General features: G+C 41.5%; 1 protein-coding gene across 2 annotated transcripts; it reads left to right on the top strand.

Moving 5' to 3' along the window:
* Nucleotides 1–24696, top strand: DUSP29 (dual specificity phosphatase 29). 2 transcript variants are annotated; one of them, XM_057416371.1, is made up of 5 exons: nt 28–156; nt 1426–1522; nt 8848–9060; nt 18916–19136; nt 24250–24696. In XM_057416371.1, the coding sequence occupies exons 3-5, from the start codon at nt 8876–8878 to the stop codon at nt 24495–24497; spliced, it is 654 nt and encodes a 217-aa protein (XP_057272354.1). In that variant the 5' UTR covers nt 28–156; nt 1426–1522; nt 8848–8875; the 3' UTR covers nt 24498–24696. The 2 variants fall into 2 exon arrangements, with proteins under 2 accessions (XP_057272353.1, XP_057272354.1); XM_057416370.1 differs by lacking the exon at nt 1426–1522 and having other exon boundaries at nt 1–156.
* The last annotated feature ends 2568 nt before the right edge of the window (nt 24697–27264 follow it).

Genomic DNA, 27264 nt, shown 5'->3' with positions numbered 1-27264 from the left:
TAAAGATCGCCCTTTGGAGTGGGTAGTACTCAAGGTCAGAGGCAGCAAATCCTCCTCTAAAAATAGACTCCAGTGGCAAAGTTGGTAAGATTTCTTTTGTCGTTCTGCCACACTTAACGGGACCCAGCTACCCAGAGCACCCACCTAAGGTTACAGGTAAGGCTAAGCAATATACCTTTTCTGCTGTACTTCTTGTGCTCCTTTTCCTCCTTTTATTACCTAGTTTACTAAACTAGGGAGAGGACCAAGAGCTGGCAAACTTTCTAAGGTAACTTATAACTTCACAAGCTTGTTGCAGAGATAAAAAAGGTTTAAAACTACTGGAGAGTCAAAACAGCTGTTAAAGTATAATTTTTAGGTTTTTAGTAAACCAATCGGTCATGTTACAGAAATGACTTTATAGACAAGGAAATGAGGTGCCAGAAGGGTATTTATCTTAAAGATAATTTCAATTTAAAAGTTAGGAATAAAAGTGCAGTTTTTCAAGCTTTTGTAACATCTGTCCCAGAACATTTTGCTTATTTTTTGCTAATTACTCCACCCTCCAGTCAAATCTAACTTTTCCAACTGAATTACAATTCTCTCAGATGATGCTGTGTTTTAAGTTTCTTTGGGCACTCTCATAATATTTAATGAAATCTCAGCATAATCTGTTTTACATTAACCAGTTCAGTCAACAATAAAGAATGAGGGCAAAAAATAAGTTTTTAAAGAGTCATCAGTGGCTTAGAAATTCATTGAAATAGCTGGTTAGTTTTGAATATTCACAGCAGGAGGGGCTGGGAAATAATTTCACAGAGGCTATGATTTCTCTAGTTTCACTGTTTAAAGACAAATGCATTGGATGAAACATTTTACAGTCCCTGAACACTTCCAGCATAAGAATGCAGGGTAAAATAAAAGAGCTGAAGTAAATGACAGTTTTTGCTGAAGCCTAGGACAGTAAGAAGGAACAGAGGATTGTGTTATTCTTAAGTATACTTGCAGGTACCCCAGGGATTTCCAGTTCTGGATGTTCAACACTTTGCTTAATTGTTTCTGGGCTCTTTTAGAGAAAGATTTATTTTAAAAGGACTTACTCCTCCTCCCCCCCAAGACGTATTTGTACAAAATTAAGTTTTTTGGTCTAGTGTTAGGAGGGAAAAGCCACCTAAGGAACCTTTGCAGTGCCGCACTTCATTGCGGTTCCCTGGGGTGCAGCAGTGCCAAGTTACACAGGAAGCACACAGCTTTTGCCAGCTTTTTTGGGTCTGAGTAAAATGTCATGAGGGTGGCATATCAGTGAGCACCGTTTTAAATTCATTTAGTTAAACCATCTGACAAAGCAAGCTTTTGTTACTGCAGCTAACCAACTCTAAACTCAACCGATGTACTTTGAGTCATGAAAAGCTTAGAAACCAAAGCACTGTTTACCCTCCTCCCAAGTGCAAACACTGCTCTCCAGAGAGCATGTGCATTGGCTTCTGCAAGGAGAACTTTCCAGTTTATAAACCAGACCTCTGCTTAGTCATACTCAAAAAGAGTAAGTACTTTTTCACCCTGCAGGGAGGTATGTACCTGGCATGCTGGCTGGAAATGGAAAAACAGAACATATCTTAAGTATTCAAGAACTTGCTCAAGAAACAGATCCTCCCTCATATTTCAGAAGACCCTCAGCCATTAGGTCTGATTTTTGTCCGCCTTCAGCACTGAGAGGGCTTACCTGGAGTCAGGTTACCAAACTAGATTCAAGCCTTTTACACATGTTCTCGAAAGTGTAGGAGAACTGGTATTCTCCATGCTTACCTTCTCTTAGATACTTCCCTCTCTTGTACATAATACTTGTTACAGACACTGTTCCTCCATGAAGGCAGTTATAAAGCTAAAATGTAAATAAAAATGAAAGCATTTTTGAAGTTGCCTGGAAGCCAAGAAGGTCTCAGGTTTGGACCTTCTGTAAGATAGACATCCTCAGATTTCAGTGGTGTTGAATCCTACCTGATAAATAAAAACATAAGTCATCTCTCCGTACATCAGAAAAGAAAATGGGAGTAATTTCTCAGTAACAAGTACTTCACACAAATATATAATTTCTTAATCATAATTCCAGGGCCTTTTTTTCCAGTAGATAAATTCAGTCCCCAGACTTGAGGGTCAAACCACTGGCTAATTTCAGGGGTACCCTGTTTATCTCCTCCTGCTGTGGGCATAAGGTCTACTGGAACTGTCATTACAGTCATTTTAGCAGCCTTCCAGTATTTTAGCAGCCTTCCAGTATCTGAAGGGGGCCTACAAGGATGCTGGAGAGGGACTCTTCACTAGGGACTGTAGTGATGGGACAAGCGGTAATGGGTTAAAACTTAAACAGGGTAGGTTTAGATTGGATATAAGGAAGAAGTTCTTTACTGTAAGGGTGGTGAGGCACTGGAATGGGTTGCCCAAGGAAATTGTGAATGCTCCGTCCCTGGCAGTGTTCAAGTCCAGGTTGGACAGAGCTTTGGGTGACATGGTTTAGTGTGAGGTGTCCCTGCTCATGGCAGGGGGGTTGGAACGAGATGATCTTAAGGTCCTTTCTAACCCTAACTATTCTATGATTCTACTTCTGTAGACTTCCCATGAAAGGCCCAGAGCTGACAGACAGTCAGAAGAATTTGTGATTGTTTGGTATTTTCAGAAGCAGCACCTTTCAGACAAGTAAAAAACCACGGCTGGTACACTTGTGCACACCAAATTGAATTTAATAAAGCCAGGATCAAAAGCCCCACTAGCACAGGTGATTGATGTTATATGGTCTGGGAGAACTCCCAAGATCAGTAAATATGGGTGGTAAAGAATTTAAACTATTCTGCTATATAAATACGGGCTGAAGCTGGCATTAAGGCAATGAAGCCCTGTGCCCTATGACAGGCAAGACAGAAGAGCTAACAGGATTGCAGTTGTTCCTTCTGAAGGAAAGAGCAAGGAAAATTGTCTATTTCCATTTTTCTTCTCACCTTTTATTTCTTTAGCCTCGCTCAGTTGTATGTTTGTAGCAACACCATTGGGCTCTGACCTTATCAGAGACCTGTAGCTTCAGGCACACAAACACAGCTACAAATTGGCAGAGTACATATATCTGGGACAACAGCAGTGATGGAGGAACCCCCATGGGTCAGGGAGGGGTGCAGAAAAGAAGGGGAGAGGTTACATGGGTCCTTGCAAAGGACGATCCTTTTCTGTGCGTGTCTGGTTCTTTGCTTTGCTTTCCTTTTTTTTTTTAAATCTCTACAGCTGACTTGAATCTTCCCTCCCAGGCATAAATCTTGCCAAATTGTTTGGCATCTTTATACACAGCACTGAGGCTTGCATAGCATGTTGAGCCAAAAATATTAAGAAACATAGTATTTTGTTATGTAGATAATGACTTATAGCTTTTGGTCTCAAAGTACTCAGAAACTTCCACTACATCTGGAAACCAGCATTAGAAATGTACGCACTACCACCAAAGCTCTGACCTTCACCTCTAGATGTGAACCCTAGAACCCTAGTCCTCACTCCCCCCAAAACTGTGGGATTACCAAACTGCAGAGCCCATGTATGGTGTTTCCAAAAGCATTAACTAACCCCCTAGAAATTCTAGGATGTAGGAGGAACATCCTCCCCCGTTGAACCAAGTTGAAAATGGACCACTATGTTCTGTGACTTTCTAGGGCTTTCCTGGAAATTCTGGGTTAATTTGAGTAGTTCAAGGGACTCAGAACAAGGTGCAGAAAGGAAATCTTTCACTGCCATATCACTGCTCCAGCCACTAGACTGTGTTCAGTCTTTGAATTATACAGCAGATAGACTGTATAATAAGGGGAGGATTTTTCCTTTTTCTTTTTACCCTTTGCACTTTATTTTCTCTCTCCCTGTTCTCTTAAATATAAAAAAGCTAGAGAGCTCTATATGAAATTCCATTTGGCAGCCGTAGAGTGGATAGTGAACATAAAGAAGAGATTCCTTTGCTGTGCCTAATGCATGCTGCTTATCCAAATTAGCCACACAATTACTTCTATCAATGCAAAAACAGTTTAATGTTTTTTTTTTTTTCTAGTGCACAGCGCTTGAGAACAACTTAAAATGCAGTGTAATTTGCCACAGTGTATGTCCTGAAGTGGCTCACTAATGAAAAGAGGATTAACTCTCCATTATTCTGAATTACCATTTTGTGAAATCACTAACAATATTTTCATTTATATACATATAACCCAAGGGGGAGAAATATTCCAGCCATCTAAGTGATTAACAAATAAAATTCATTAGATAACATGCACTTTGGTCTTATTTATGAAGAGAAAGATTAGGGTATAAAAATGCAGATGACTGAATTTTTATCATCCTTGTTCTGATAATACACTTAAGCCCATGACAGCATAATTGGTGAGCACCAGCAGTTCCATTTTATATCCACACACTGGATTGAGAAGCAGAACCTGCAGGACATCAGGCTTGGCAGTCAAAACCTCACAGGCTTGAGCATCGGAACCTCGTCCCACTGAGGTGGACCCAGCCACTGCAGCGTGGGCAGAAAGGGAACAGGAAGGTCTCAGCAGCTCACACAGGCTGGCTGCTGCACAGCACAGCAAGAGAGTAGCTGTGGCCTGGGCACAAGGGAAGAGTGGGCTGCGCTGCAGATTGCCCTCACTGGAAGGTAATTCCTGGGCCCAGATGCAGGGCTCTGTTCCTCACTATACTCCTAAGTTGGGCTCAAACCTTTCAGCCAAGGAGAACCTCTCTGGAACAATGGCAGTTCCTGCTAGCTGACTGTCCTCTTCATCCCTCCCCATGAAGTAAGACAGGCTGTCCTGTGCTGGAGCAGCACTTCCAGGGGCAAGTGGGATGTGAAGTGCCTCATGCAAAGGGCAGGAGGACTGTACCTACTGCAGAGAGCTTTTGTATCACAGGTTGTGTGCTCCCGGCACAGTGTGGTGCCATGAAGTGACTGCTGAACTGGTATGGGACAGCTGCACTGCTACACCACTCAGTCTACACTAACTAGTCTGTAAAGCAAAGCATTTTAGCCCTAACGAAGCACAGCAAGGGATTTGAAACTGCTCCAATGAGCCTGTGCAGGGCTAACCCTGCAATCTGCCATCTGACTGTAGCGGGTGAACACCCTGCAAGGAATGGTTTCCTCTCCCCAGAGGTCTGTGAAAGAAATCTGAGCTTTTCCTGCCTGGGTTTGTGCTAGACAGTCATCTTTACACAGACAGTCATCCTTATATCCACAACAGCATTTAAGAACCACCATGGAAAAAAAATCCAATCTACTTTTCACTTTTTAATCTAAGAGGGCAGGCCTGGGGAATGGTGTTCCCTCAGCTCCCTTTGGTGTACACAGAAAAGTCAGTAACAGATGAGGTTACACATCTTTGGTTCCTGGAAAGACACAAGCTTTTCCATCCCTCTACCCCCAACCAAATGCTTCACGGCAATTAATTCCAGAGCTCAAGTAGCAAACCAGCCTCCTTTCTCCCCCTTCCAGTTAAACTCTGTTATTTCTTACTTAGTCTAGAGTCAAATCTGAAATATATATTTTACTAGAAGAATTTCAACTGATGCTTTCCTGTGCTCTAATTCAATTTAAAAATCCCTGCAGCAGATAATATTGGCAAGGCATAAAAGAACATAGCTTATTTGAAAGTTCAGGGAGCATATGGCTTCCCAGGACAGAAACGAGTATTTCTCAGCAGCGGTCTAACTTTCAGAGTGCTAACAAAGCTTCAAAGCGAGACGGTGTCACACTACCACAAACGATCATTTGCACATGTAATTGCCCTGTTTTGAGGTCTGCAGTCTACGAGGAGGGACTATTGGTGTAACAAATCAATGCATTGTGGCCACCGAGCACGATTACCAATTACATTGCTTTCTCTTCTTCCCTTCCTTTCCTCCCCTCCCATTTGATGCAGCTGTGAATAAAACCATAGTCAGTCCTTCAGCATGAGGGCAGCAGGCTCTCAGCTAAGATAATTCCTTACTAGACAAATAATTCCTTACTAGACAGATAGCAGTTCTTATCAAGTTCTAGATAACAGCCTATTCACTCTGAAGTCAGACTGTATTAGATTTGTATCTCTGACTATCTAACATTACCTATACTGTGGAATCTGCACGTAGAATTTGCATAATTCTGGCATCGAAAGGTAAAATTCTCTCCTGGGGAATGTCTACTGGGGGCACAGAGATGGGACTTGGTGCTACTCAGAGGCAGGCAAGCCCAAGCCCAAGGTAAATCTGCTAAAAGCTAGACTTCTCAGAGCCCTCTACAAATCTCTGCAGAGGACCACTTAGCTAAACATCATCATCATGTTTTAGGAAGCTTGGCTGAAAGACAGATCCCCTTGCCAGTGAAAGCAAGCCAATTTTTGAACAAAGGTGTACACATGCCAAACAAAAACTGGCTCCACAATCTTGCCTAGCTTTGGAGTAGGAAAACAGGAATCATTTGGCTTTTTCAAGTTTTGTGGAGAAACAGAACATGACATGCACAAAAGAGCCCAAACTGAGGAAACAAACCCCATGGGTACATGGGATGTCAGTGAAAAATGGTCATCCTGCTTTCAGGAGAGCTCTACAACAGCTGCATGAAGGCATTAGCCAGATTTTTGTAATTAAAGGACACAAACATCACTAGTGGCCAACCCAAAAAAAATTGTGGGAGCCACTACAGGATTTGTTCGCTGCAAGAAAGGTGGATTTTTGGCAGGCTGTACTTGCATACTTCATAGGGTCAAGCCCAACTCCACCTCTTCTTGTTACACGTTTCCTATGGAACTGCAAAGTTCAACTTCTCCCTTCAAGGGGATGAGAGACAGGAGCAATTGCTGCCTTGAGACATCAGGGAGTCCAGCGGAAGACAAGACAGACCCAACACGGAGATGGAGCAGTGTCCTGGGTTCAGCTGAACCCTGGACAAGCAGGCAAGAGTCTGCAGCAGAAGGCTGGCAACAAGGGGAAAAAAAGCACTTTTTTCAGAGGACAAGATAGGTAAGTGACAACTGGCAACAGGGTAAATAGGAGGCCAGACATGCGGACAGCCCCAGATTCCAGTTCCTAGAGGTTTGCTGTAAAGACCAGCTGCATGAGTGATTTAACTTCCTGCTGACAACATGCAGAACAAAAGGTGATTTGCCTTCAGCCACAGAAGAAAACAAAGGAGACATTAATTGCAACACCCATGTCCCTCACAATAATTCTTCTCTGACATAGTGCCTAGACATGAGTATTTGTCTGGTCGTGTGCAGATTGCTGCTAATTTGGACTGAAAAGCTCTCCTATACACCTTTATCACTTGTCAATCACTGCTTTGCTTCTTCTTTACTAAGAATACGTGGATGTACTGTACCTTAGCGCTCCCCATGCAAAACTGTCTTTAAGTCATCAAAAAATGAAAATAAAACATAATCTGAAAAATCCTTCATCTAAACACACCAACACTGTATGCATGTGGATACCAGCTGGCTTCTCTGGGAGGACAGTGCAGTGCCACACCTGAGCTAAGGAGCATAGCATTGCACTCTTGCAGCTGCACTACACCCACAGTGGCTGGTATGGTTGCTGCTGGTGCAAGGGTTTCTGTATCACATGTATTTCATGGGCTTTTACCTGGGATACTTCAGCTGCAGGAGATTAAGAAAATTAAATGAAGATGTAAAGGACCCGTGGACGCAAAGAACTTACCTGTCCAAAAACAAACCTACAGTTACCTGCCACGTCCTAAGGCAGTGTCTTCATAAAGACGTGGATGGGGAATGCATTGAGACTCACGTTAGTCCTTGGCCTCTAACTTTGCTCACCAGCTTTTTGAAAACTCCAAGCTGCTCCTGGGGCCAGTGCCCAGTTCCTAAGCAAGGCAAAGCTTCAGGAAGTGGGGGAGAAGGGACATCACCTAACTGGGCTTTAACTACTGACTCCACAGCTGAGGGGGAAAAATTTCCCAGGGAAAAGCCCTGATCAGGACAGCAGCTGAGAAAATTACAGCAACCAGGAAAGAATCTTGACCTTCAAGAGATGTGTAAAGCTGACACCAAAGGATTCAACACTAGCAGACAGCTCAGACACACAGGACATCAGGGTTGTCAGTTTTGAGCAACTCAGCTTTGACAGCATGGACAGGCAAAGGGTGCTGTTTTTAGCATCATTAATGATACTCTGGTTTTACCTACAGGATAATAGTACTCCATTGCTCTCCTCTGTATGTTCATCGCTGCTTCTTCCTACCCACTTGGCAGGTACGCATCAAGGTTAAAAAAAAATAAAAACCCAAACACCCCCCCCCCCCAACTGCCAAATTTGAACCCCAAAAGAAGGAAGTCCTTGAGCCCAACCTGGCTAGAAAATACTTTGTCAATCAGTCAGTGGTGCTGCCAAAAGGCAAACTCTCCTTCCTGCAAAAAGCCTACAAGGTTCAGTGTGCAGGGCTGCATTAAGATCTTTAAAGACCAGAACTGGTACACCCAACATTTACCTGAATCTACACATTTTACCTCCCTGCATTGCTGAAAACCACTCAGAGAAGCCTTTACGAAATTCACAGTTAACGATAATGAAACATACTTACCCTACTCAGTTCTCCAAGCTGCTCTAGATCCCTTGGATCAGGCTCTTGGACCTAACAAATTTGTGCCAGTAGACTTTCCAGGAAACAAATTCCCAGTGGAGACCGATCTTCAGTGATCACACACTTTTGCCTTTTGCTCCCATTGCTGGTGAGCTTGTCCAAAAGCATTCCTTGCCCGGCCCAAACACACCTGGCCAGTGCTGCTCCCAGCATCACACAATTGGAGCAGAAGTTGCCTGCTTTGTGATTCCTCACCTTAACATTCTGTTTTGGTTACATTCCAGTTTCTTGCACGACCGAAAGCACTACTCCATGGACAAGATGTCATCAGAAGGTTTGAATGCTGGGAAGAAAAACGCATACAAAGCAATGAAAGTAGAGCCTGATGAGGATTACTCCACCCCAGGTGCATTTGAATTGGAGCGACTCTTCTGGAAAGGATGCCCACAGTACACTCATGTCAATGAAGTCTGGCCCAATCTCTACATAGGAGATGAGTAAGTATACATAGTACTGCTCTACACAGTGGACGAGTAAGTGTACATAGCACATCTCTTTTACATAGGAGATGACTAAGCTGCACTAAGTACAGCTCACCAACAGAGCACGGTGTTTCTTTCCTCCTCCTACTCATTCGTTAGTTTTAGCAGTGATGATGTGGTTTGACAAGGTACTGACAGATGCCAGAATCCAACAGAGCGACCAGAGCCTGGGAAGGCCCCCAGATATGGGCACACCATGTTGGTTGCTGCTGGTTCAGGAAAGCACTGAATAAGCGTGGCAGGGTCTACTGCTCAAGTCTCAGTAACAGGAGCACTTGTGGCACTAGTGTAGGCTGCTGCGGTTGAAGGCAGTCATGATCTACTTTTAAATGGCTCATTGCAAGGAGTAATTTGTGAAATTCCAGAGTTACACTGACAGAAGAGCATGACCTAGATGCGTTGACCACAGCTTAGGTTGGTTTAAACCTAAAACGTAATTCTTGAAAAGTGATTAAAGGGACAGCTCAACTCACAGTGGTATTTCTGCATTTCCAAGCTTGTGCTTCTATACATGGAATACTCTGTACTTCCAAATTGCTCAAGAGATTAAAACAAACAGAACCTTGCGGAAGGCAAAGCTGCAGATCAGACCAAGTGTGATTTGGAAAAAAAACAAACCCACAAAACAGGCTTAGCTCTGCTGAGCACAGGACTAAACTAGAAACAGCCTGTTCCAACAAGCAGAGATGGCTGCTGCAACCCAGAGACATGCCATCAGAAAATCCCCCAACCCAAACTCCTGAGCAGAGCAAGAGTGCTTTTCTTACCCCTTAGGCATTACTGGTCTACTTCCCATTTTCCTCTACACCCTGTGCTAACATGACGTTTATTTTACATCATTATCAAAAGGCACAAGCAGGAGGCCCACTGGCCACAAAGTTCTCAATAATTTTTTAAAAGGTCCTAAAATTCATCTGTTGCCAGCTTATAAAAGAGGAAAGATATACAGCCTTGAAAGTTACAAGACTCCTAATATCATAGACCAATTACTTCTGTGGCGCCAGAGGGAACAGAAAGACACATAATTTCTGGGCTCCCACTTTCAGAGACTTTTAGAGATTAAGCCATGAGAAGAGCCTGGCCAAATGACTCAGGAACAAAGAAAAGGGGGTAGAGTTGTCCTCTCTCCACCCTATCCTATCTGTTTTGCTACATATTTCTAACTCAAGATTCAGTGTAAAAATGAGCACTTATTTCCTACTTCCTTGTTCAGAATCACCAGCAGAATTTTCTGAATTAAGCTGTTGGCAGAATTTCCTTATCTCTGTGATGAAGCTACAGCTCTGCCCTCTAGCAAAGGAATCTAATGAGACAACAGGTATTTGGACAGTAGTTTCTGCGCCCAGGACAGCAGCCACTGACTGTTTCCTGTAATTGTTCCTGCAGCAGTGGTTTGTTAATTTAATAAATGTTGGAAGGTGTGACTCTGAATACAGTACACCTGCACTTAGTACAAACTAACCAGAGGAACAGCAAAACCAAACTTCTTGAAAGGTACTTTTAGCTATGGCCACTTAAACCAGGGAGTATATTTCTGCAGCAGACCAGTCTTAAGTCAGGAGGAAAAGCAATGGTGCTTCAAGAGGAAACAAGCTCCTCAAGTTGACTGGGACAAAAGCATGAGAAAGCTAATGGAGAAGAAAAAAGATCTGAGGAGCATATGGGGAGTTAGCAGAAGTAAAAGTTCACCAGAAAATGGGACTCCCTGAAAAAGACCAATTAGTCAGCCAGACAGGGGCAAACTTGACATTCAGTAGCAGAAAACCCAAGACGATGACTGGTCTGCAGGCAAGATGCAGCTTTCATTACTGGAACTAAAATTTCATTTGAAGCAGGCAAAGTCCAGACCTCTGTATCTGCCCTCAGCCAGCTCCACACCTTACTTCCAACCAACAGCTTTCTCCTTCAGTGTGGCAGGGGGGTTTATATTATTTTATTTTAAGATCATGCTGTAGCATTGGTTGCTGAAGAGCTGCCATGGAGACATGAACAGATGTTGGTTGCATTTGCATCCTTAGCCATGCTAAATTAAAGTTGATCTTGAAAGAATTTAGTGGAGCTCATCAACAAAATCAAGTGAACACACACATGCAGGGTTTATCTTCAGAGCCTTCACATCTGTGCTTCATTCCTGCCTCCTGCATTTACAAGGTTAACAGGACTTGTGACTGCTTATGGAAATGCTAATTAATTAACCTGACTACATAACCACATCTTCTTTCTAATGCAATACAGGCTACCAAGGAGCCCTGTGAGGCCACTCAATCCTTTTGTTACAAGGCTTCACTGCAGATGTTGCCCAGAGGCAATGAAATCTCCATGAGCCTGTCAGACCCAGAATAATCAAAGCCTCAAAATATAACATGCTGTGTTCAGCTCCAATTGAAATTTTCCTCCAGCAAGTTCCAAGGACTTTTAAAGACCAGACACTGGAACTTGCAGGAGACAGCCCAGTGATAGGAATAAAACAAGCTTTGCCAAGATCTTGATTCATCTGCTACGAGGATTAGTGCTTGCATATATCCTCCTCACACCTAAAGGCTGCCTAAAGGGATAGAAAGCAGCTTTGTCTTGCTCCTTTCTTTCACTGGTCACTGGGTTACTTGCATGGGCAGTTTGATTGGCTAATCCCAAGTCTGCTTGGTTCACTGCAATCACATGGAAAATACCTCTGCTAGCTATGTAGCTTATAGTTTCTTCTTGCAACAGTTATCGCCTTGTTACCCCAGATGATGATCATGGTTCCACTTTTCTGAATTTCAAAGAATATTTTAGCTGAAGACAAAGGCTTCCCCGGATTTTATTTTCCTTTTAACCACCCTCTAGCTCTCATTAGGATGTAAGCCCTGATCACAGTTTCAGGTCTTTCTGTGTTCTCAAACTACTCCAGAGGAAAAGAAGTCTTCTGGAATCTACTTCCTTACAGGTTAAATATGAAAAATAATTTTCTGGATATGCAGCTGAGCCGAGCTTGTACTTCAAGAAAGCTATTGTCTGTGCTTGTCCCACTAGAGCCTCAGCGCTTAGGGTTTTGAGAACTAGCACAGGTAAGATTCAACAAGATACATGAGTAACTCAGACTTACAGGTTGAACTGTAGGATAATGAACATCTATAAGTAAGCTTTAAATATAGGTAAATACAAGTAAAAGTCTTTCTCTCCTCTACCCTTTCTCCAGAAAAAGGATACAGTATGGCTTTTTCCAAGAGATTAAGTATAAAGACAATTTATACTAATGTAGAAGAAAACAGATGGGTAGAAAATAGTTGCCACCCACTGTTTTACCATTATGAACTCTTAGGATCTACAGCAGTATTAATCATAAAAAAAAATAGAAGTGCATGCAAATTTAGATTATAAGAACTCTCTTGAGGACATAGTTTCAACCTTGTTAGTATGAAGATCTGCCAATTGCAACAGCAGTTTAACAATTCAGAAAATCAAATCTGTAACACCAGACTGTAAACCTCTTAAAACAGCAATGAATTCCAAGACAAGTAAAAATTCCCCAGATACCAACATCTCGCTCCACAGGCGATTCCTAACACTTGGCAAATGACTGAAGTCAAGACCAGGATCTGACTGACTACTTCACTTGATGTAGTCAGTCAGGCTTGATGCCTCCCTGCTGCATATGAAGCAGAGAGGTATTCCCTGTACCTAGGTTGCATCATTTACAAAAACAAACCCCACCATTTTGGACCAGAAGAAAATGGACTACTAAATCTTTTTGTACCACGTATTACAAAGATCCTCTTCAGCATTTTCAGCAGTACCTAAAAATTCTTCTAATTCACACTCAACAGGAGGTATCCACAGAAACGGAGCAACACCTCAGAAGGAAAAGGGGATACAGTGCTTCACTATCTCTAGACTCCCTCAGTGCTGGAGTTACCAAAGGAAATTGGGTCAGTATTATTGGAAATTCTCAACATCTCTCCTCAGGAAGGAGAACTGCCAGATTTTCTTAAGCAAGTGTCAGTATTGCCTATATTCAGGAAGCTTCTTTCTGACACTGACCATCTGGTAAATTATCATCCTGCATCAAGCCTTCCTTCAGCACTAAAGAAAATGGGAAAGTTTGAGAGATGAATCCTCTTCTAGTAACAGGTTGCCTCATATTTCCTTGTGTTTTGTCAATTGGGGTCACATCAATCTGTGGTTTTAACAGTCTATACTGAAATATGTTTGCATTGCTCAAGCTTAAGATACTTTACTGTACTTAAGAGTTTACTAGCATACCAGTCGTCTGGTTGACCAGTACCCGCTATAAGGTGCTGACTTACCTGTCAAGGAAGCTGCTCTGCCCACATCCTCATGAGGCATTTTGGAGGATTACTTCCCTTCCTTTAGATGTACTTGGGTTTTCATCATCAGCTGGCTTCTCTTCTCTTCATTAGCTGCTTTTAATATACTTAACATTTGATGTGGAGGTGCAGGCTGCAGTGCCTACAAGTTATTTTTCCCTCTTTTCCAACTCCATTGGTTTGGGCAACTTCCTGATGAAAGCAGCTGGGACTAAAGCTTGTTATGACAGTATTTTTGAAAAGAAGAGAAGGAATTTGGTACACTGGAGATGGCAACTTGAAAGGAAGGCTTTTCCTTCTCATTACAACTACTTACACTGTTGCTTCCAGTTGCTTCCAGAAGAAGGGAGAGTTTTCTGCAGCGCTTGCTTTTAATCCTGTGAATCTAAAGCTTTAAAACTGACAGCATGCACAGTTAGTTTTGGACAAGCCCTTAACTTGCCCTTGCACAACATGAAAGATGCTCTTCTAGGAACCATTTGAAAACGGATGACATTTTTGTTTGGGACAGTCCCCTCTCTTAGTGAGGGTCTGTTATTATCAATATGTCCCTACATGAAAGTGATTTTATCTCAAGTTTTCGCCCTTTAGGTGGCATTCCCATATCAAAGTACTCCCCCTTGCCTCAGAACTTTAAAAACATGTTTATGAGTCCATCTGTCCTACAGTAAATGCAGGGTCTGATTCAGCAAAGCACTGAGTTTTTACTTAACATGCTTTCCTATAGAGGGAAGGACTTCTGGGTATGCTTAACTATCAGCATATGTTTATGTGCTCTGAACCGAAGAACTGTTGAGTTTTTACACAGGACCAATCTGTCCAGTTCGTCTCTTACTAAAGTGAATTTCACTGAAAATTTCACTGTTATCTCCCAGTGCCACACTTCACCTTCTCTGCATAGGAACATGTTCGAGGCAGACACTGGAGACCCCAGTTGCACCATGTGAAAAGAAATCAAGTGCTAAGAGCACAGATGGTGGAGACATACAAAATGAAAACAATCACAAGAATAGTCAAATGTTTAAGGCTTCACCTACACTGGCATTTGTAGCAAACTCTTCTTTACAATGGCTACTTAAAACTCAACCATAATCACAAAAATGTGACTATTAATTGCAATTTAGGAAACAGTAATACCCGAAGAGGGAAAAGAGGAATATTGTTAGCTTGACTATGAAACTCTTCTAGTGAGCCAATTGCAAGGGAGAAAAATCTGTGCCATTTCTAGCTGAAAGTGAATTAGTAGTAAGAGTTATGAATTCTCCAGTAAGGTTTATGATTCATATATCCCTGAATGATCCTATGCTATTAGTCACCTAAACCAGTTGGATATTAGAAGAAATTTATGCTTGATTTACTCCTTCCTTTCATCTAAAATACCAGTACCTCAGGCATAGTAAAAACATCAAGGAAGACCAAAAGCATTCCCCCTTCCCTGGGACATAACCAGGAGCATGATGCATGGTGAAACACAAAAAATCTAGGCTCTAGTAAAGGTAAACAGGTAACGAGGGATGCTTCCACAACACTAGATTCAGCTGAGGCTGGAAAGAAAGCCAGTCCTTTGCACAGACCTGGAGTTCACTGATGGCTAAAGCCATTCCAAGCAAACACATCAAGGGGCACAGTAACATTTCCATTTACAAGCATATGGGTCCCTCTATATGAAGGCTTAACAGCCTGCTCCTTGCTCTCTGTTAACTGGCAATCAACATACTGCAGACCCTGCATGACCTCAAGTTTAACTGCCTATGTTATGGCAGTGTCAGGGTCTCGGCACAGTCTCTTCCCAGTAATATTTATGATCAAAGAACAAGGTAAAAAGACAGCTGATGGGAGTGAAAAAGCAGACAAACCTGGGCCCATATGACAAGTGGTGGTCTAGCTGGGCTGTTTGTCTAGCTTTTGGGTAAAGATTTTATCAGGAAAAAAATGAAAAAAATTTTTGAAAGGACAGTAGAGGTATCTTTTATGAAAACATAATTATCAAGTGCAAGACTGGGGTGATAGAGAGAAAGGAGAAAGAACATAACTGCCTTCTAATCTGCGTATCAAGTTTGAAACTAAGCATTCCTGGCTCTTGAAAAAGAGTAAGCATCACTTCAGATTTCTTCACAAGATGCAGATCCTAAAGCCCAAGGCAGTCACCTCTTGCAGTCCAGTGAACCCTATTTTGTATCCCACAGTAACTGTTTCATCAGATCTCTACACAATCTCATGTATTAGAAACCTTAGGAAAAGCTTTCCAGAGATCACATTGTCCAGAGTATCTAATGGAAAAAAGGTACCAACATCCACTTTACAGATTACATGCAAGTGCTCAGCCTGCAGATGCACAAGCCACATATCTACCCACAGGGCGTACATTGACCCTGCTCCACTTGGCCAGGGCAAGCATTTTGGGTCTCTGTTCAATTGACAAGTTCTACAACACCTACACACCGCACTGAGTACCCATTCCAGTGGAAGTGTGGAGATCTTAACAGATTGGAGTGCTCAACACTGAGCACTCATTTTCTGGAAGTTTTCTAAATTAGCAACATCTGTAGAAAGAAGAAAATGTGCATCCATATTGCAAAGATAAGAATTATACTGGGCAAAGCAACATTCAGTCCAGAAGGGTACTGCTGAACCTGTTTACATATCAAGTGCAATTAAAAACCAGATGTTTTAAAATCAGCCTATCCCAAACACTGAGGAAAAGAGTAAATGTTCTTGGCTGCCAGAAACAGTGGACAGCTTAAGTATTTCCTTGATACACCTATAATTTACTTAAAAAAGAAAAATCAGATATTTCACAGAAGATTTTGTTACACTTGAGTATCTACAATGGGCTTTTTGCAACAGCATTCAAGGTTGATCCACTGCTGATTCCATTTTTAGCCCAAACCGTGGAAAACAGAGGGAACTAGAAGAGTAACAATATGCATATTCCCTAACTTAACTCCAGCAGGACACGGGCAAAACAATGGCTAATGCAAATTGTGATGCAAAATAAACACCCAACTGCCCTGCCTTTAATTGGTTAAATAAAAAGGAGGAGGATTAATTCCATCCCAGCCCCAAAATGCACAGTATGCAGATACAGGCAAGACTGGGAGGTGGAGGGGGAAGTTCCCAGGTAGTTAGCCAGACTGACCTGATTGCTCAGTTAATGAAAAGATGGTATCCCTTCTTTCTGAATACATATTGAAACACTGGTGCCTCTGAACACTTGAAAATGAGATCCCTCCACAAAGAACAAGACTGTAAGTGCAACCATCAGAAACAAATGCATTAGTTTCACCCACTGTGTCAAAAGGCAATCCCCTGAGAACCTAATCAAGGAAATGGAAAACTGTGTTTCAGATGAATGTAAGCGTCAAATGTTAATGACTGTCATGCAACCTATTGTTTGACATTGTCCTTGCTGATTTGAATCATTACATAATTCAAATGCTGTTTATTAGCCTGAGCAGCACTTGCAGAAGCTAATGTCTGGTAGCATCCACAGTCCATCAGAAACTTTGTTTTTGCACTGATCCCTAACTACACTGCAGTCCTACTTGCTATTCAGGATGTAGGTCTCCAACTGCAGGGGTTCTAGTTGAGCACAGATCTCTGACCTGAAACCATCAGTCTTTCATGATTTGTTGGATACATGCTTTGGCCCAACCCAGTGAATGGAAAACATATTTGCTCTATCCCAGCATCAGGGACAATTGTCAAATAAGACAATTTGAAAGCACAACCTGTAGTTCACCTCAAGCACATCAAAACCAAGAGAAGTGGTTCATGCACCTTTACTCTTTTTTTTTTTACTGGCCATCCATACAGTACAGAACTGAAGTGCCTTTGCTGGCGAAGTGTACAGAGGATGTACACTTTAAGAGAATCCAAAGGCACAAATCTCCTAAAAGAAGGAAGAAAAAAGTTTTCTAGGTCAACCACTGCAACATGAAGGGAAGGACTGTGCATTAATTAACCTGAGGTGAAGGTGACAAGTCACAGCACTAGCAGCAAGGTGCTGCTTCTTCTCTGTCCTCCAGAGTTGACTGATCTTAAGCAGGTATCACCATGCTATCTGGAGTTTTTATCTACTTTTAAAAATCACAGCATAGTGGACATTACTTCATGACAACAATGCTAGTAGGGCCAAGACATTATCATTCCTGTCCACAAAGTAATTTCTGCAGGGAGGAGTATTTACTCAGAACAGCCAGTTACCATGAGCTTTAATTAGGTAAGAGTGAGCATAGGTAAGACATTCAGTATTTATATCCCAGTTAAATGCCCTAATCACTGTTCATAGGGGGGTTTTAACTCTGACAGAGGCCGGGAAGGCAGAGTCAGCATCAAGCTGTTCTGAGCTGTCACCACTAGAATTATGAAGCACAACAGGTAGCCCACCACAATGTCCTGTGTGGCAGTAGCTGCATTTACACATTGAAATGTTCAGGAAACATTATGGAGAGAGGTACTCCTGGTTGGAAAAAGCTGTTTCACATCATGCACTAATTCATTTATGGCAGCAGTAGTTATGTGAAAACATTAAGAGAATAAAGCCTATGCAATTTTTTTTGGGGAAAAAAATCTCAGTAGTCCTCCTAGGTACTAATGATACTTGACAGCTTTTCCTGAACAAAACTTACCAAAACTAAAAGCTTTCTGTAATGGAACAAAAAGATTTTTACACGCCTAGCTACAAACTGCACTTTTTGAATAATTCCAGACTGCTGGCAAGCACTTAGAGTGGGTTTAGGCACACAAAAATCTAGGATTTCCTTACCTATCTGACTCCTCTTATCTAAGGGAAGAGAGGACAATAATAAATTAGAATATTATGATAAATGCAAGAATTTCAGCTTTCACTGAAGGCTAATATGCAGTTTCTGTATCTAGTTCTTTTTGCTTTAGACCTCTGGTTTAACCAAACACTACAGTAAAAGGAAACCTGGAAGGGAGCTGTGACCACAAAAGGGTGATATTTAGAACTATTTTTATTTTTTAAAACAGAATTGGAGAAAAAAACTCAGTAACTTCTTTTAGGGACAAAGAGCTTCTTTTTGAATCCTAAGTATCTTACTACTCACATATCACTCACTCTAATTAGTTCTGCAATATCTATTGATGGGACAGGAGGGGAAAGCAGAATTCCTGGGTCCTATTTCATGTTCTGCCACTGATTTATGACTTTAAATAATTCATTCTATTACTTTCTGTATCTCAAGTTTCTTCTTGTATAAGATGGATAGAAGCCAGTATTTCCTACATTACGAAGGCATCAGGAAAATAAATTCATTTTTAAGGTGCTCTAAGGACCTGGGAGAGATAGTTATGAACTCCAGAAGTATCATTCACTCTAAATGACAGTATCTGAAGATCTTTACAAGGGTAAATGATGCATTTTCGAAGCATTATCAGTTCCATTAACATTTAGAACGTACCAAATCAGATTTTTTTTTTTTCCTGGCTTGCTGGGTAAGAAGGTTCTTCACTTACATGATAGCTCTTGTTTTAACAGGAAAACTGCACTAGATCGCTACAGCCTTCAGAAGGCAGGCTTCACCCATATCCTCAATGCGGCCCATGGTCAGCGAAACGTGGACACAGGACCAGAATATTATCATGACATGGCTGTGGAGTACCATGGAGTGGAAGCAGATGATCTCCCCACTTTCAAGCTCAGCCAGTTCTTTTATTCAGCTTCTAAATTCATTGATAATGCGCTTCAGGATGAAAGAAGTAAGGATGATGCTGAATATGGTTAAAAACTGTAGTATTTACTCCATCTGATTATAAGCATAGTTCCATTGGATTTAACCTTGTGGGAAGGAAACAAGTTTAACACAGAATATAAAACTAGTAGCAGAAAACTAGATTAAGAGAAGGTAGTGATGTAAACAAGGACCTTTCTCACTGCAGAACTAGTACCAGCACCAGAGCCTCTTACCAAGCACTTTGATAAAGCCCACACAGAATCAGAATCATAGAATAGTTAGGGTTGGAAAGGACCTTAAGATCATCTAGTTCCAACCCCCACTGCCACAGGCAGGGACACCTGGCACTAAACCACATCACAGCTTGCATTATCTTCTGACAAGTTTTTTGTCTTGACTTTTTCATAAAACTCATCAGAAACAACTGGACATCCCATAGGTTCCATGAATTAGCTGTCTCTTCCTCAAATTAGTCCCTATTGGGAAAGGTTTAATGAATATTAGTTGCATAGCAGTGGGAATGGAACACAAGTGCTCTGCAGAGACTCCACAGCTTCATGCTCTGCAGCATTAGATTTGTTCTACGAATACAAAACCTACCTTCTTACCTAGTCATCAAATCTACCACAAGCTACAGCAGATTTACCTCTCCGCCATTTTCTAAGCAGCAGGTGACCAAAACATCTCTGACACCAGAGATCTAGAAACATTTCATTAAAGCCTTCGTAATTTCTCAGCTTGATTATCACAATTCATTATTTGCTGACCTCCAACAGTGTTCTATCAGAAAGCTGTACACCGATGTGAAGTGCTAAAGCCTAGGCCTCACACCGGCTTTCAAGATTACTCCTACTCCTTTTCCCCCTCCACGCTTTGGTTTGGGTGTTTTTTTCTTTTTCTTTTTCAAATCTCTACAGGGTATTTTACCAGAAACCAGCTGAGAAACTTAAGACTTTCCTGCTGACCTACAAATACCTTAATATCTAGCTATCAAGTTTCTAGCTTTCTGTCAGCTTCTGTTCTTGGCTGTTTAGCTCAGCCGTAGTCAGCTATTACGTGGCTTGCCCCCAATAGCTACACAGGTCTTAACAATTTTACCCTTTCAACAGCAAGAGTCCCCTTCCTTGCTCAGGATAAAGTCTTAAAGCAGTTCAGTTTTAAAAATCAAAGTACTAACAGCAGAAGAAACTGCTTCAGGAACTTTCTTGCTTGTGAAGAAAGGTACTTGGCATTTCAAAAAATTATGTCTGAAGCACTGCCCTTGGAAAGGAGTGGACAACTAATATGCATCTGGGGTCTAGTGACCTCCATGGCTGGAAGCCAGAGGTCAGTATCAGACTGGAGTAGCTGAAATAAGAAATGCAGACTTCCTCACTCCCACCACCCTCCTGTTCCTACAGGAGTTTTCTCTACTGCACTGGGGTAAAGAAATAAGCACAAAGGAAGCAGCAAAGGCTAGAACCCACCCCCACTCCCACCCCCCCCCCCCCCTTGCATCCCAATAAACACTGGGGCAGGGAAGGGTAGGATGGGGAGGAGGGGGAAGTATTAATGTTTTTGTTTCAAAACCATATCAAAGTCCAGCAGGTTCCAAGACAGTTATCAAGCACCAGTCCAGCACTGAAACATAAAGCCAAATCAAAGAGTGACTGGATGAACTTCCTCAAAACAAAAAATCTTCAGTCAAGTAGATACTACAAACTGCAGCAGTTTCTGCATCTGTGTGCTGCTTGCCATATTCATATGTTTTTGTTTTTCAAACAAGACAGGATCTTTCCTGATAGAGATCAATAAAATAAGGAATTACTGTAATACTTATGAAGAAAAAGAGCAAGCTCTTAACTTTCTTATGAGGGAAAAGTACACAACATGTACATCTACAATTCCGGCCAAAGATATGCACCTATGCGTGGCCCACAATTACAGCAGCTTCCCACTACACATTTACAGAACAGAATGACTCCAGAAGCTAAATTGAAGAGTAGACTGATGTCTCCCACACTTAACAGGAGAAAAGCCTAGAGGCAAGTAACTGGTGCTCTCCTCCAAGAACTACATGCATTATTTTTGAATGCACATCGAGTATAGAAAGGTGCTCTGTATTTCAAGGGTCTAATGGAAAGGGCTATTTGTGTGTATCTTCCTGACAAATAGCACCCATATTCCTTAATAGGATTTCATGCTAAGTAACCAAGTAACTATCCCCCAATATGGGATTTCAGTATAAGGCCCTAAATAGTTCTGATCAGTAACACAATTACAGTCCTTTGCTACTTTGCATCAGAACTGAGCAAATACTGAGAGAGGGAAAAGGGCAACAACGACAGTTTACACATTTGTGACCAGAATGCATGTCCTAATCAGTCTACTTTGACTGTAACACATTGCTTGGGGAGCAACCTTCAGCCAGCCAAATGGCTGAACTCATTGAATAGATGTCATCATACAATAATTTGCTGGGAAGAAACTCAACAGTCAGTGTTGTTGGAACAACTTTCCCTGCAGATGAAGAAGCCTCTATCTTTCTGCAACAGGCCAGAAAGCTTAGCAATTCAGATGCTGTCAAAACATAGTGCTAACACATTAATTCTGACCTAACCTTCAAAATTTTTGTGACGATGAAGAAACTCCCTGATCAGACCAGCATCCGCAGAGTTTAAACACAGGCAGATGGACTTGTATCTGAGCCGCTTTCAATGTTCTTAAGAGTAGTTTTAGAGGCAAACTCAAAACTGTCCACAATTACGCATGCTACCGTTCAGCTGTGCATAAAGATTTCCAAACCCATGCAATTCAGACCATAGGACAGCTGAAAATTTGTGTCAGCAAGGCCTGATTAACCCAAACAGAAGACGTTATTTTAAGAAGTTTTTAAGTTCCCTACTATGCTACAGATACAGTGCTCATTCCCTTGGCGCCTTAATTCCTCAGAAAGTGAACTAGAGGGGAATAGCATTTTCTTTGCATGTGAAAATGTCATGGGAGAACATAAAGATAGATGTAAAAAAAGCAACATGAGAAGAAACATGAGAGACAGGCACAAAGACCCAAGGCATTTGACCAAACACCTCAGCAGTCATCACTCCATCTGACTCTGGAAAGAGAGTGCTGCATCTAGACAGATTTTCAAGAAACACAAGCCCCAGTCAAGTGACCAAAATAGTCCAGGGACCTGTCACCACTCAGTAGACCTCTGGTTCTGTGCACTGGTATTCTATATTCAGCCATACCTTGAAGGATCAAGTGTGAGAATCAAAGAGAGCAAGAGTGCATTCCATCTTGGAAAAGGAAGATTCAGACTGGTTCTTACATCAGAACTGATAGGTACAAAAGGGATAGAAGGGATGCAGCTCTGCAGGTCAGTATCAGTGTTTTGCTGTAATAGTCAGATCTTAAATATTTTCACACAGAAAAAAGGACAGACTTCATTTTCCTACAAGCAGGGGGCATTTCAGCATTGTACAGCCATTTTTTACCTTTGTTAACAATGTAAAACTGTACATTTTCTCCTACATCCCCTGCATTTGCCACCCACACAAAGGAAAGCCTTCCTTGTCCTATCATGCATTTATCACCTCAACAGCAACCCATTTACAAGGTGGGAAGCTCTAAAGAGAAGCATGAAGGGCTGAACAAATGAGAGTTTTTATCCGTTTCAAATATTTGCAAGTAATAATAGAAGGGATTATCATTTTCCAGGAGAGGAAGAGGCACTTTTAGTTATCAGAGAGACTGGAATTTTGCCAAGATGCCTCTAAGACTATCTGCTGGGATTAGGATGCAGACTGTAACCATTTATCCTCTCATGTTGGCAGTTCTTGATGAATCCATTGCACACCAATGCTGCTTGTGCCAAGACTTCCTTTTGTGCCTGGAAGCAAAGGAGTTAATCAGCAGGAGTCAATCAGCAGGAGTCATGGCTTTGCACCCAACACTTCTCACTAGGCATAGCTGACAGAGATAAACTATTATTGGCCCTGTGAGAAGGTATTTTTTTCCTGTGGCAATTCAGCTTAGGAGGGTGTTAGAGAGAGTGCTCCAAATCCACTTCCTTCAGCAGTTCAACCCTTTGTGAGACCCCCTCAAGGGATTCAAGTAAATTTTGGAAATCTTTTGAAGTCTTTCAAAACCTGTTAATCAAACGTGAAAACACATGAAACCTCCACCTCCCCCAGACGAAGTAAATTGGGAAGGTCTCACTTGGGCTTACATCCTTGCTAGTACCTGAAACCATAGACTTTCTGCCTCTGTAAGTCCAAAGTTAAACCAAACAATGTCACAAAGCTAAATCTTGAGGCACATCTATTCAGACATCAAAACTACTAGCAGAGATTCTGTGTTCACAGCATTACACAAGACAAGCTACTACTGCCAGGAGATGACCATATTAAAGACTCAGAGGGGTGATGGTGAAATGCTACTTTCACTCAGTGTAACAGGGTGACTAGCCAGACTTTTAAAGAAGCTTGACTAAGGCTTAAGAAGTGGTTTCTTTGTATCCCCCTTGTTACATGCCTAGTAAATTCCATGGCCCTTCTTATCCTCTGCCCTCAAAAACATTACTGAGCTTTAAGAAAGCCTTGTTAGCTGTATTTTACAAATGAAGTATTTGGGCATTAAATGATGTAATTTAGATCCTGAAGGATATTACTGTCAAAACCACAAAATATAATCAGCTTCGGTTAGCTTCTGTGTCTAGCTTGTAGAACTGAGAAAGGCACCTTCGTGCACCCCGTTTATCCTCATGGAGAGACTGTCTGATAGCACACTGAACCCTCTCACGCTCCTGTGCTTTGGTCATTATGTCCAAACACAGATTTACATAACATGTCACTTGTGAGGCATATAAAGTTAGGGTGCAGTGGGGCTTGCAAATGTTACTTAACACAAGGCTGCAGTCCCAGGGGCTTCTCTGCAACCTGGTATAGGATGAAATGGGTAATCTCCAATGTAGATGGTGTTCAGTTACTACAGTAAGATTTACAGCCTCAGTTTCCCCACCTGTAAAAACATGGGTCTTACAAAAACGCTGGTAAGTATAGTCAGGCCACCAAAGAGAGCAGGGGCACCACAGAAACCTTCACTGTAAAAAAAGGGAATTAGTCAGTGTCATCTCTGCATCATTTCTGTTTCCGCAGACAAGGTTCTGGTCCACTGCGCTATGGGTCGCAGCCGGTCAGCTACACTGGTATTGGCTTACCTGATGATTTACAAGAACATGACAGTAGTGGATGCCATTGAGCAAGTGTCAAGACACCGATGCATTCTGCCAAACCGGGGTTTCTTGAAGCAGCTGAGAGAACTGGACATAGCGTTGACACTGCAGAGGAGGAACACCAAAAACAGCCTACCATCTGATGATGATGAGAACAGCACCACAACCTAGTATTGCTGCTGGCAGGGTTGTGCTGGAAAAGAAACTCCATAAAAATTAACTGTAGTTAATTACAGTCACAAGAACCATTTGCTATTTGGAAGGAAAACCAAAGTAATTTCAAATACTGTCAGGATAAGAAAGAGAAGCCAAATTTTAAACCTATTTTTTTAGAAAGTTTACGCCTTAGAAGAATTCTTTTGTTACATCAACAAATTTTACCCTCGGTAAAAAAGTTTTCGCAGCACAAAAGCAGCACAACTTCAAAAAGACTCTCTTCTAGCTGAGTACTCCCCAAATCCTAGTCCTAACTTAAGCACATGGTCTTTAAAAGCATGGAGCAAGTCACGTCTGAAGAAATTTTGCAGGAAATACACCAACATGGTAGCACCAAAAATGAATTCTTTAGTCCCAAAGTCCTGTGAAGTATTTCACACGAGTCTGCCTTTTTGTGCTGTTTCCTGGCATCTCCATTTCTTTTTTCACAGTAATAATCTCGGGCAGCACAGCATTTAAAAGAGCCTCCAGATGAGGATCAACTACTTGGACTTCACAACAGACTTTGCAGCAGACCATGCAAACCAGAAGCAAAGCAAGACCCTTTAAAAGGTCAGATGCATAAGCAGCTACAACAGACAATTCAAGGAGATATGTACATGACATTTCAGCAGTTTCAGTTTTAACTTGGTTCTCCTAAATGCTTGAACTGCCTGAATTTTAAAGGTCCTACGCATACAGTATCCAACCGAACTTACAAGACCACCAAAAAAAAAAAAAAAAAAAGACTGAGCAAATTATGTGTTGTGACTTGTTTTCCTACACTTGGAAAAAGCTAACAGAGCAATAAGCAAGAAAAATAGGATGGCCTTTACATTACAAAGAGAAAGCTCAACACTGAAAACGTGCAGCCCTAACATCCTGGTTTGGCCAAGACCTATCCATCCCTGAAGAATCATGGATTATAACCAGTTCCAAAAAAATTTTAGTTTTGATTAAAAACAGACACAGGTAAGGCCTGTGTCTATTTTTAGAAAAATATTTTTTTTTCTTAAAAAAAAAAAATCTCAGTGCCCTGACTAACCAGGAGAAAGCTGCTGCTGCGCTTACAGACACCACGGTTTGTATTTACCACTACTGATAATGTTTCCTCCTATCTCAACTTCAGTAACCTTAATACATTGTTGTGCTCCAATACAGTTGCTAATAATTGTATTTGTTGACAGAAGCAGTCCAGATACACAAATAGGGACACTTGACTTAATTTTCTGCCTAAATTTATTCAAGTTATTCTATTTAAAACAAATTATCAATAACTGTGTTTTTATCAGTAATTGTGTTTTGACACACAGAGTTTTGCTACTTCAGCAACATCTGATATTCTTAAAATATACTGTAGAGGAGGATCACAATTGAGCCACATTTACCTTTTCTGCATCTGCAAAAAAAGGTAAGTCGTCACCCTTCCTACTGGAATTTTTCCTAATTACATGTATCAGGCAAGAGCCACATACGGCCTCAGCGCCTCAGATGAAGGATCAAGCCATCAAGAGCACTGGAGAGTTCTCTTTGCAAGCTGACAAAGACTTTGTGACTTCACTGCAGTATGGACTGCTTAAGTCCTGGATGCTTCAGTGGCACTGTGTTAAGTGAACATAATTTTAAACCGTTTTTTGTAGATGTTAATAGCTCTTTACAGGCTTAGCCTCTCTAGTGTGAAGGCTTTCCTATCCCTTCACTTCCTGTTGCGGCCCCAAACCCAGTGAAATGCTTTTGATTTATCATTTGAATTTATGTGTATAGTAATCACTTTATCTTCAAATTGTTAGACACAGCAGAACACATTAAATGCAACCAGCCTCTTAAAAAACAAATTAGACATCACAATGTGAACAGTATTCTTGAGAAAGATACACAAATTCTGAGACTTACAATAAATTAAGTATCACTACTCCTGGATTATGAAAAAACAAACAAACAAAAAAAAACAACACCAAAACCAAACACCCCCACACCCCCCCCCAAAAAAAAACACCAAAAAAAATCCCCCAACAACAATCCCTGTCATGTTCCCTCCCCCCCCACCCAAACAAACAAAAAAAAATCACAATGAAAAAAACAACCAGAAATAAAAGGAAACTCAAAGAAGGTCAATTTGACACTTCAATTATAAATGAGCAGTCACAAAAAATGTTGTAAAGAGGCAAAAAAGATGGGATTCCTCAACTTTCCATCTACATCCACAGACCTTCAAACACACCTCTCCCACAGCACCTTACTGCCTGCTGCAATACAGTTCACAACCCAGACATGCAACAGTTCTCTCAGCTCTGTGTCTGATAAACCTGCCTTTCAGGCACATGGTCCCGCTCTTTCATTTACCCTGATGGAAAAAGCTGAACTTTTTCGCCTCGGCAGCAGTAGTGTATTTCTCAGCATTAGCCTCACAGACAGGAATTCTGTACCAAATAATACACAACAAGTATCTACCAGGATCTCCCTCAGTCAAGTTAAAGGTTATTTTCTTTCCTGTATCCTGCATGAGAGCTTGAAGACTGCTGTAACTGGAAGAGGGATTTTAGCCAATTTACATGCAGAACTGTATTCGAACAAGGTTTTCAGAGGCTTAGAGACGAGCGTTTCTTTTGCAACCACACTTTTGCAAATACACAGGAAAAATTTTAATTTCTGGGGTCCAGCTGCTTTTCGTAGAGACTGACAAGAGCTTTCACACAACAGCCTCCCAACTACTGATAGAAAGCAAAATGCTAGAACTCTTAAG

This window comes from Pezoporus wallicus, unplaced genomic scaffold, assembly GCF_028554395.1.
Source record: "Pezoporus wallicus isolate ANWC-B61680 ecotype Strahan unplaced genomic scaffold, APGP_CSIRO_Pwel_v1 contig_2012, whole genome shotgun sequence".
Lineage (NCBI taxonomy): Eukaryota > Metazoa > Chordata > Aves > Psittaciformes > Psittacidae > Pezoporus > Pezoporus wallicus.
Note: the sequence above shows the minus strand (reverse complement) of the source record. Positions and strands in the feature narration are given on the sequence as shown.

Coding starts and splice junctions, on each gene's coding strand:
- DUSP29 (XM_057416370.1), top strand. CDS start 8,876: ATGGACAAGATGTCATCAGAAGGTTTGAATGCTGGGAAGAAAAACGCA. Junction 9,061..18,915: donor AATCTCTACATAGGAGATGA/GTAAGTATACAT, acceptor TTGTTTTAACAG/GAAAACTGCACTAGATCGCT. Junction 19,137..24,249: donor TGCGCTTCAGGATGAAAGAA/GTAAGGATGATG, acceptor CTGTTTCCGCAG/ACAAGGTTCTGGTCCACTGC.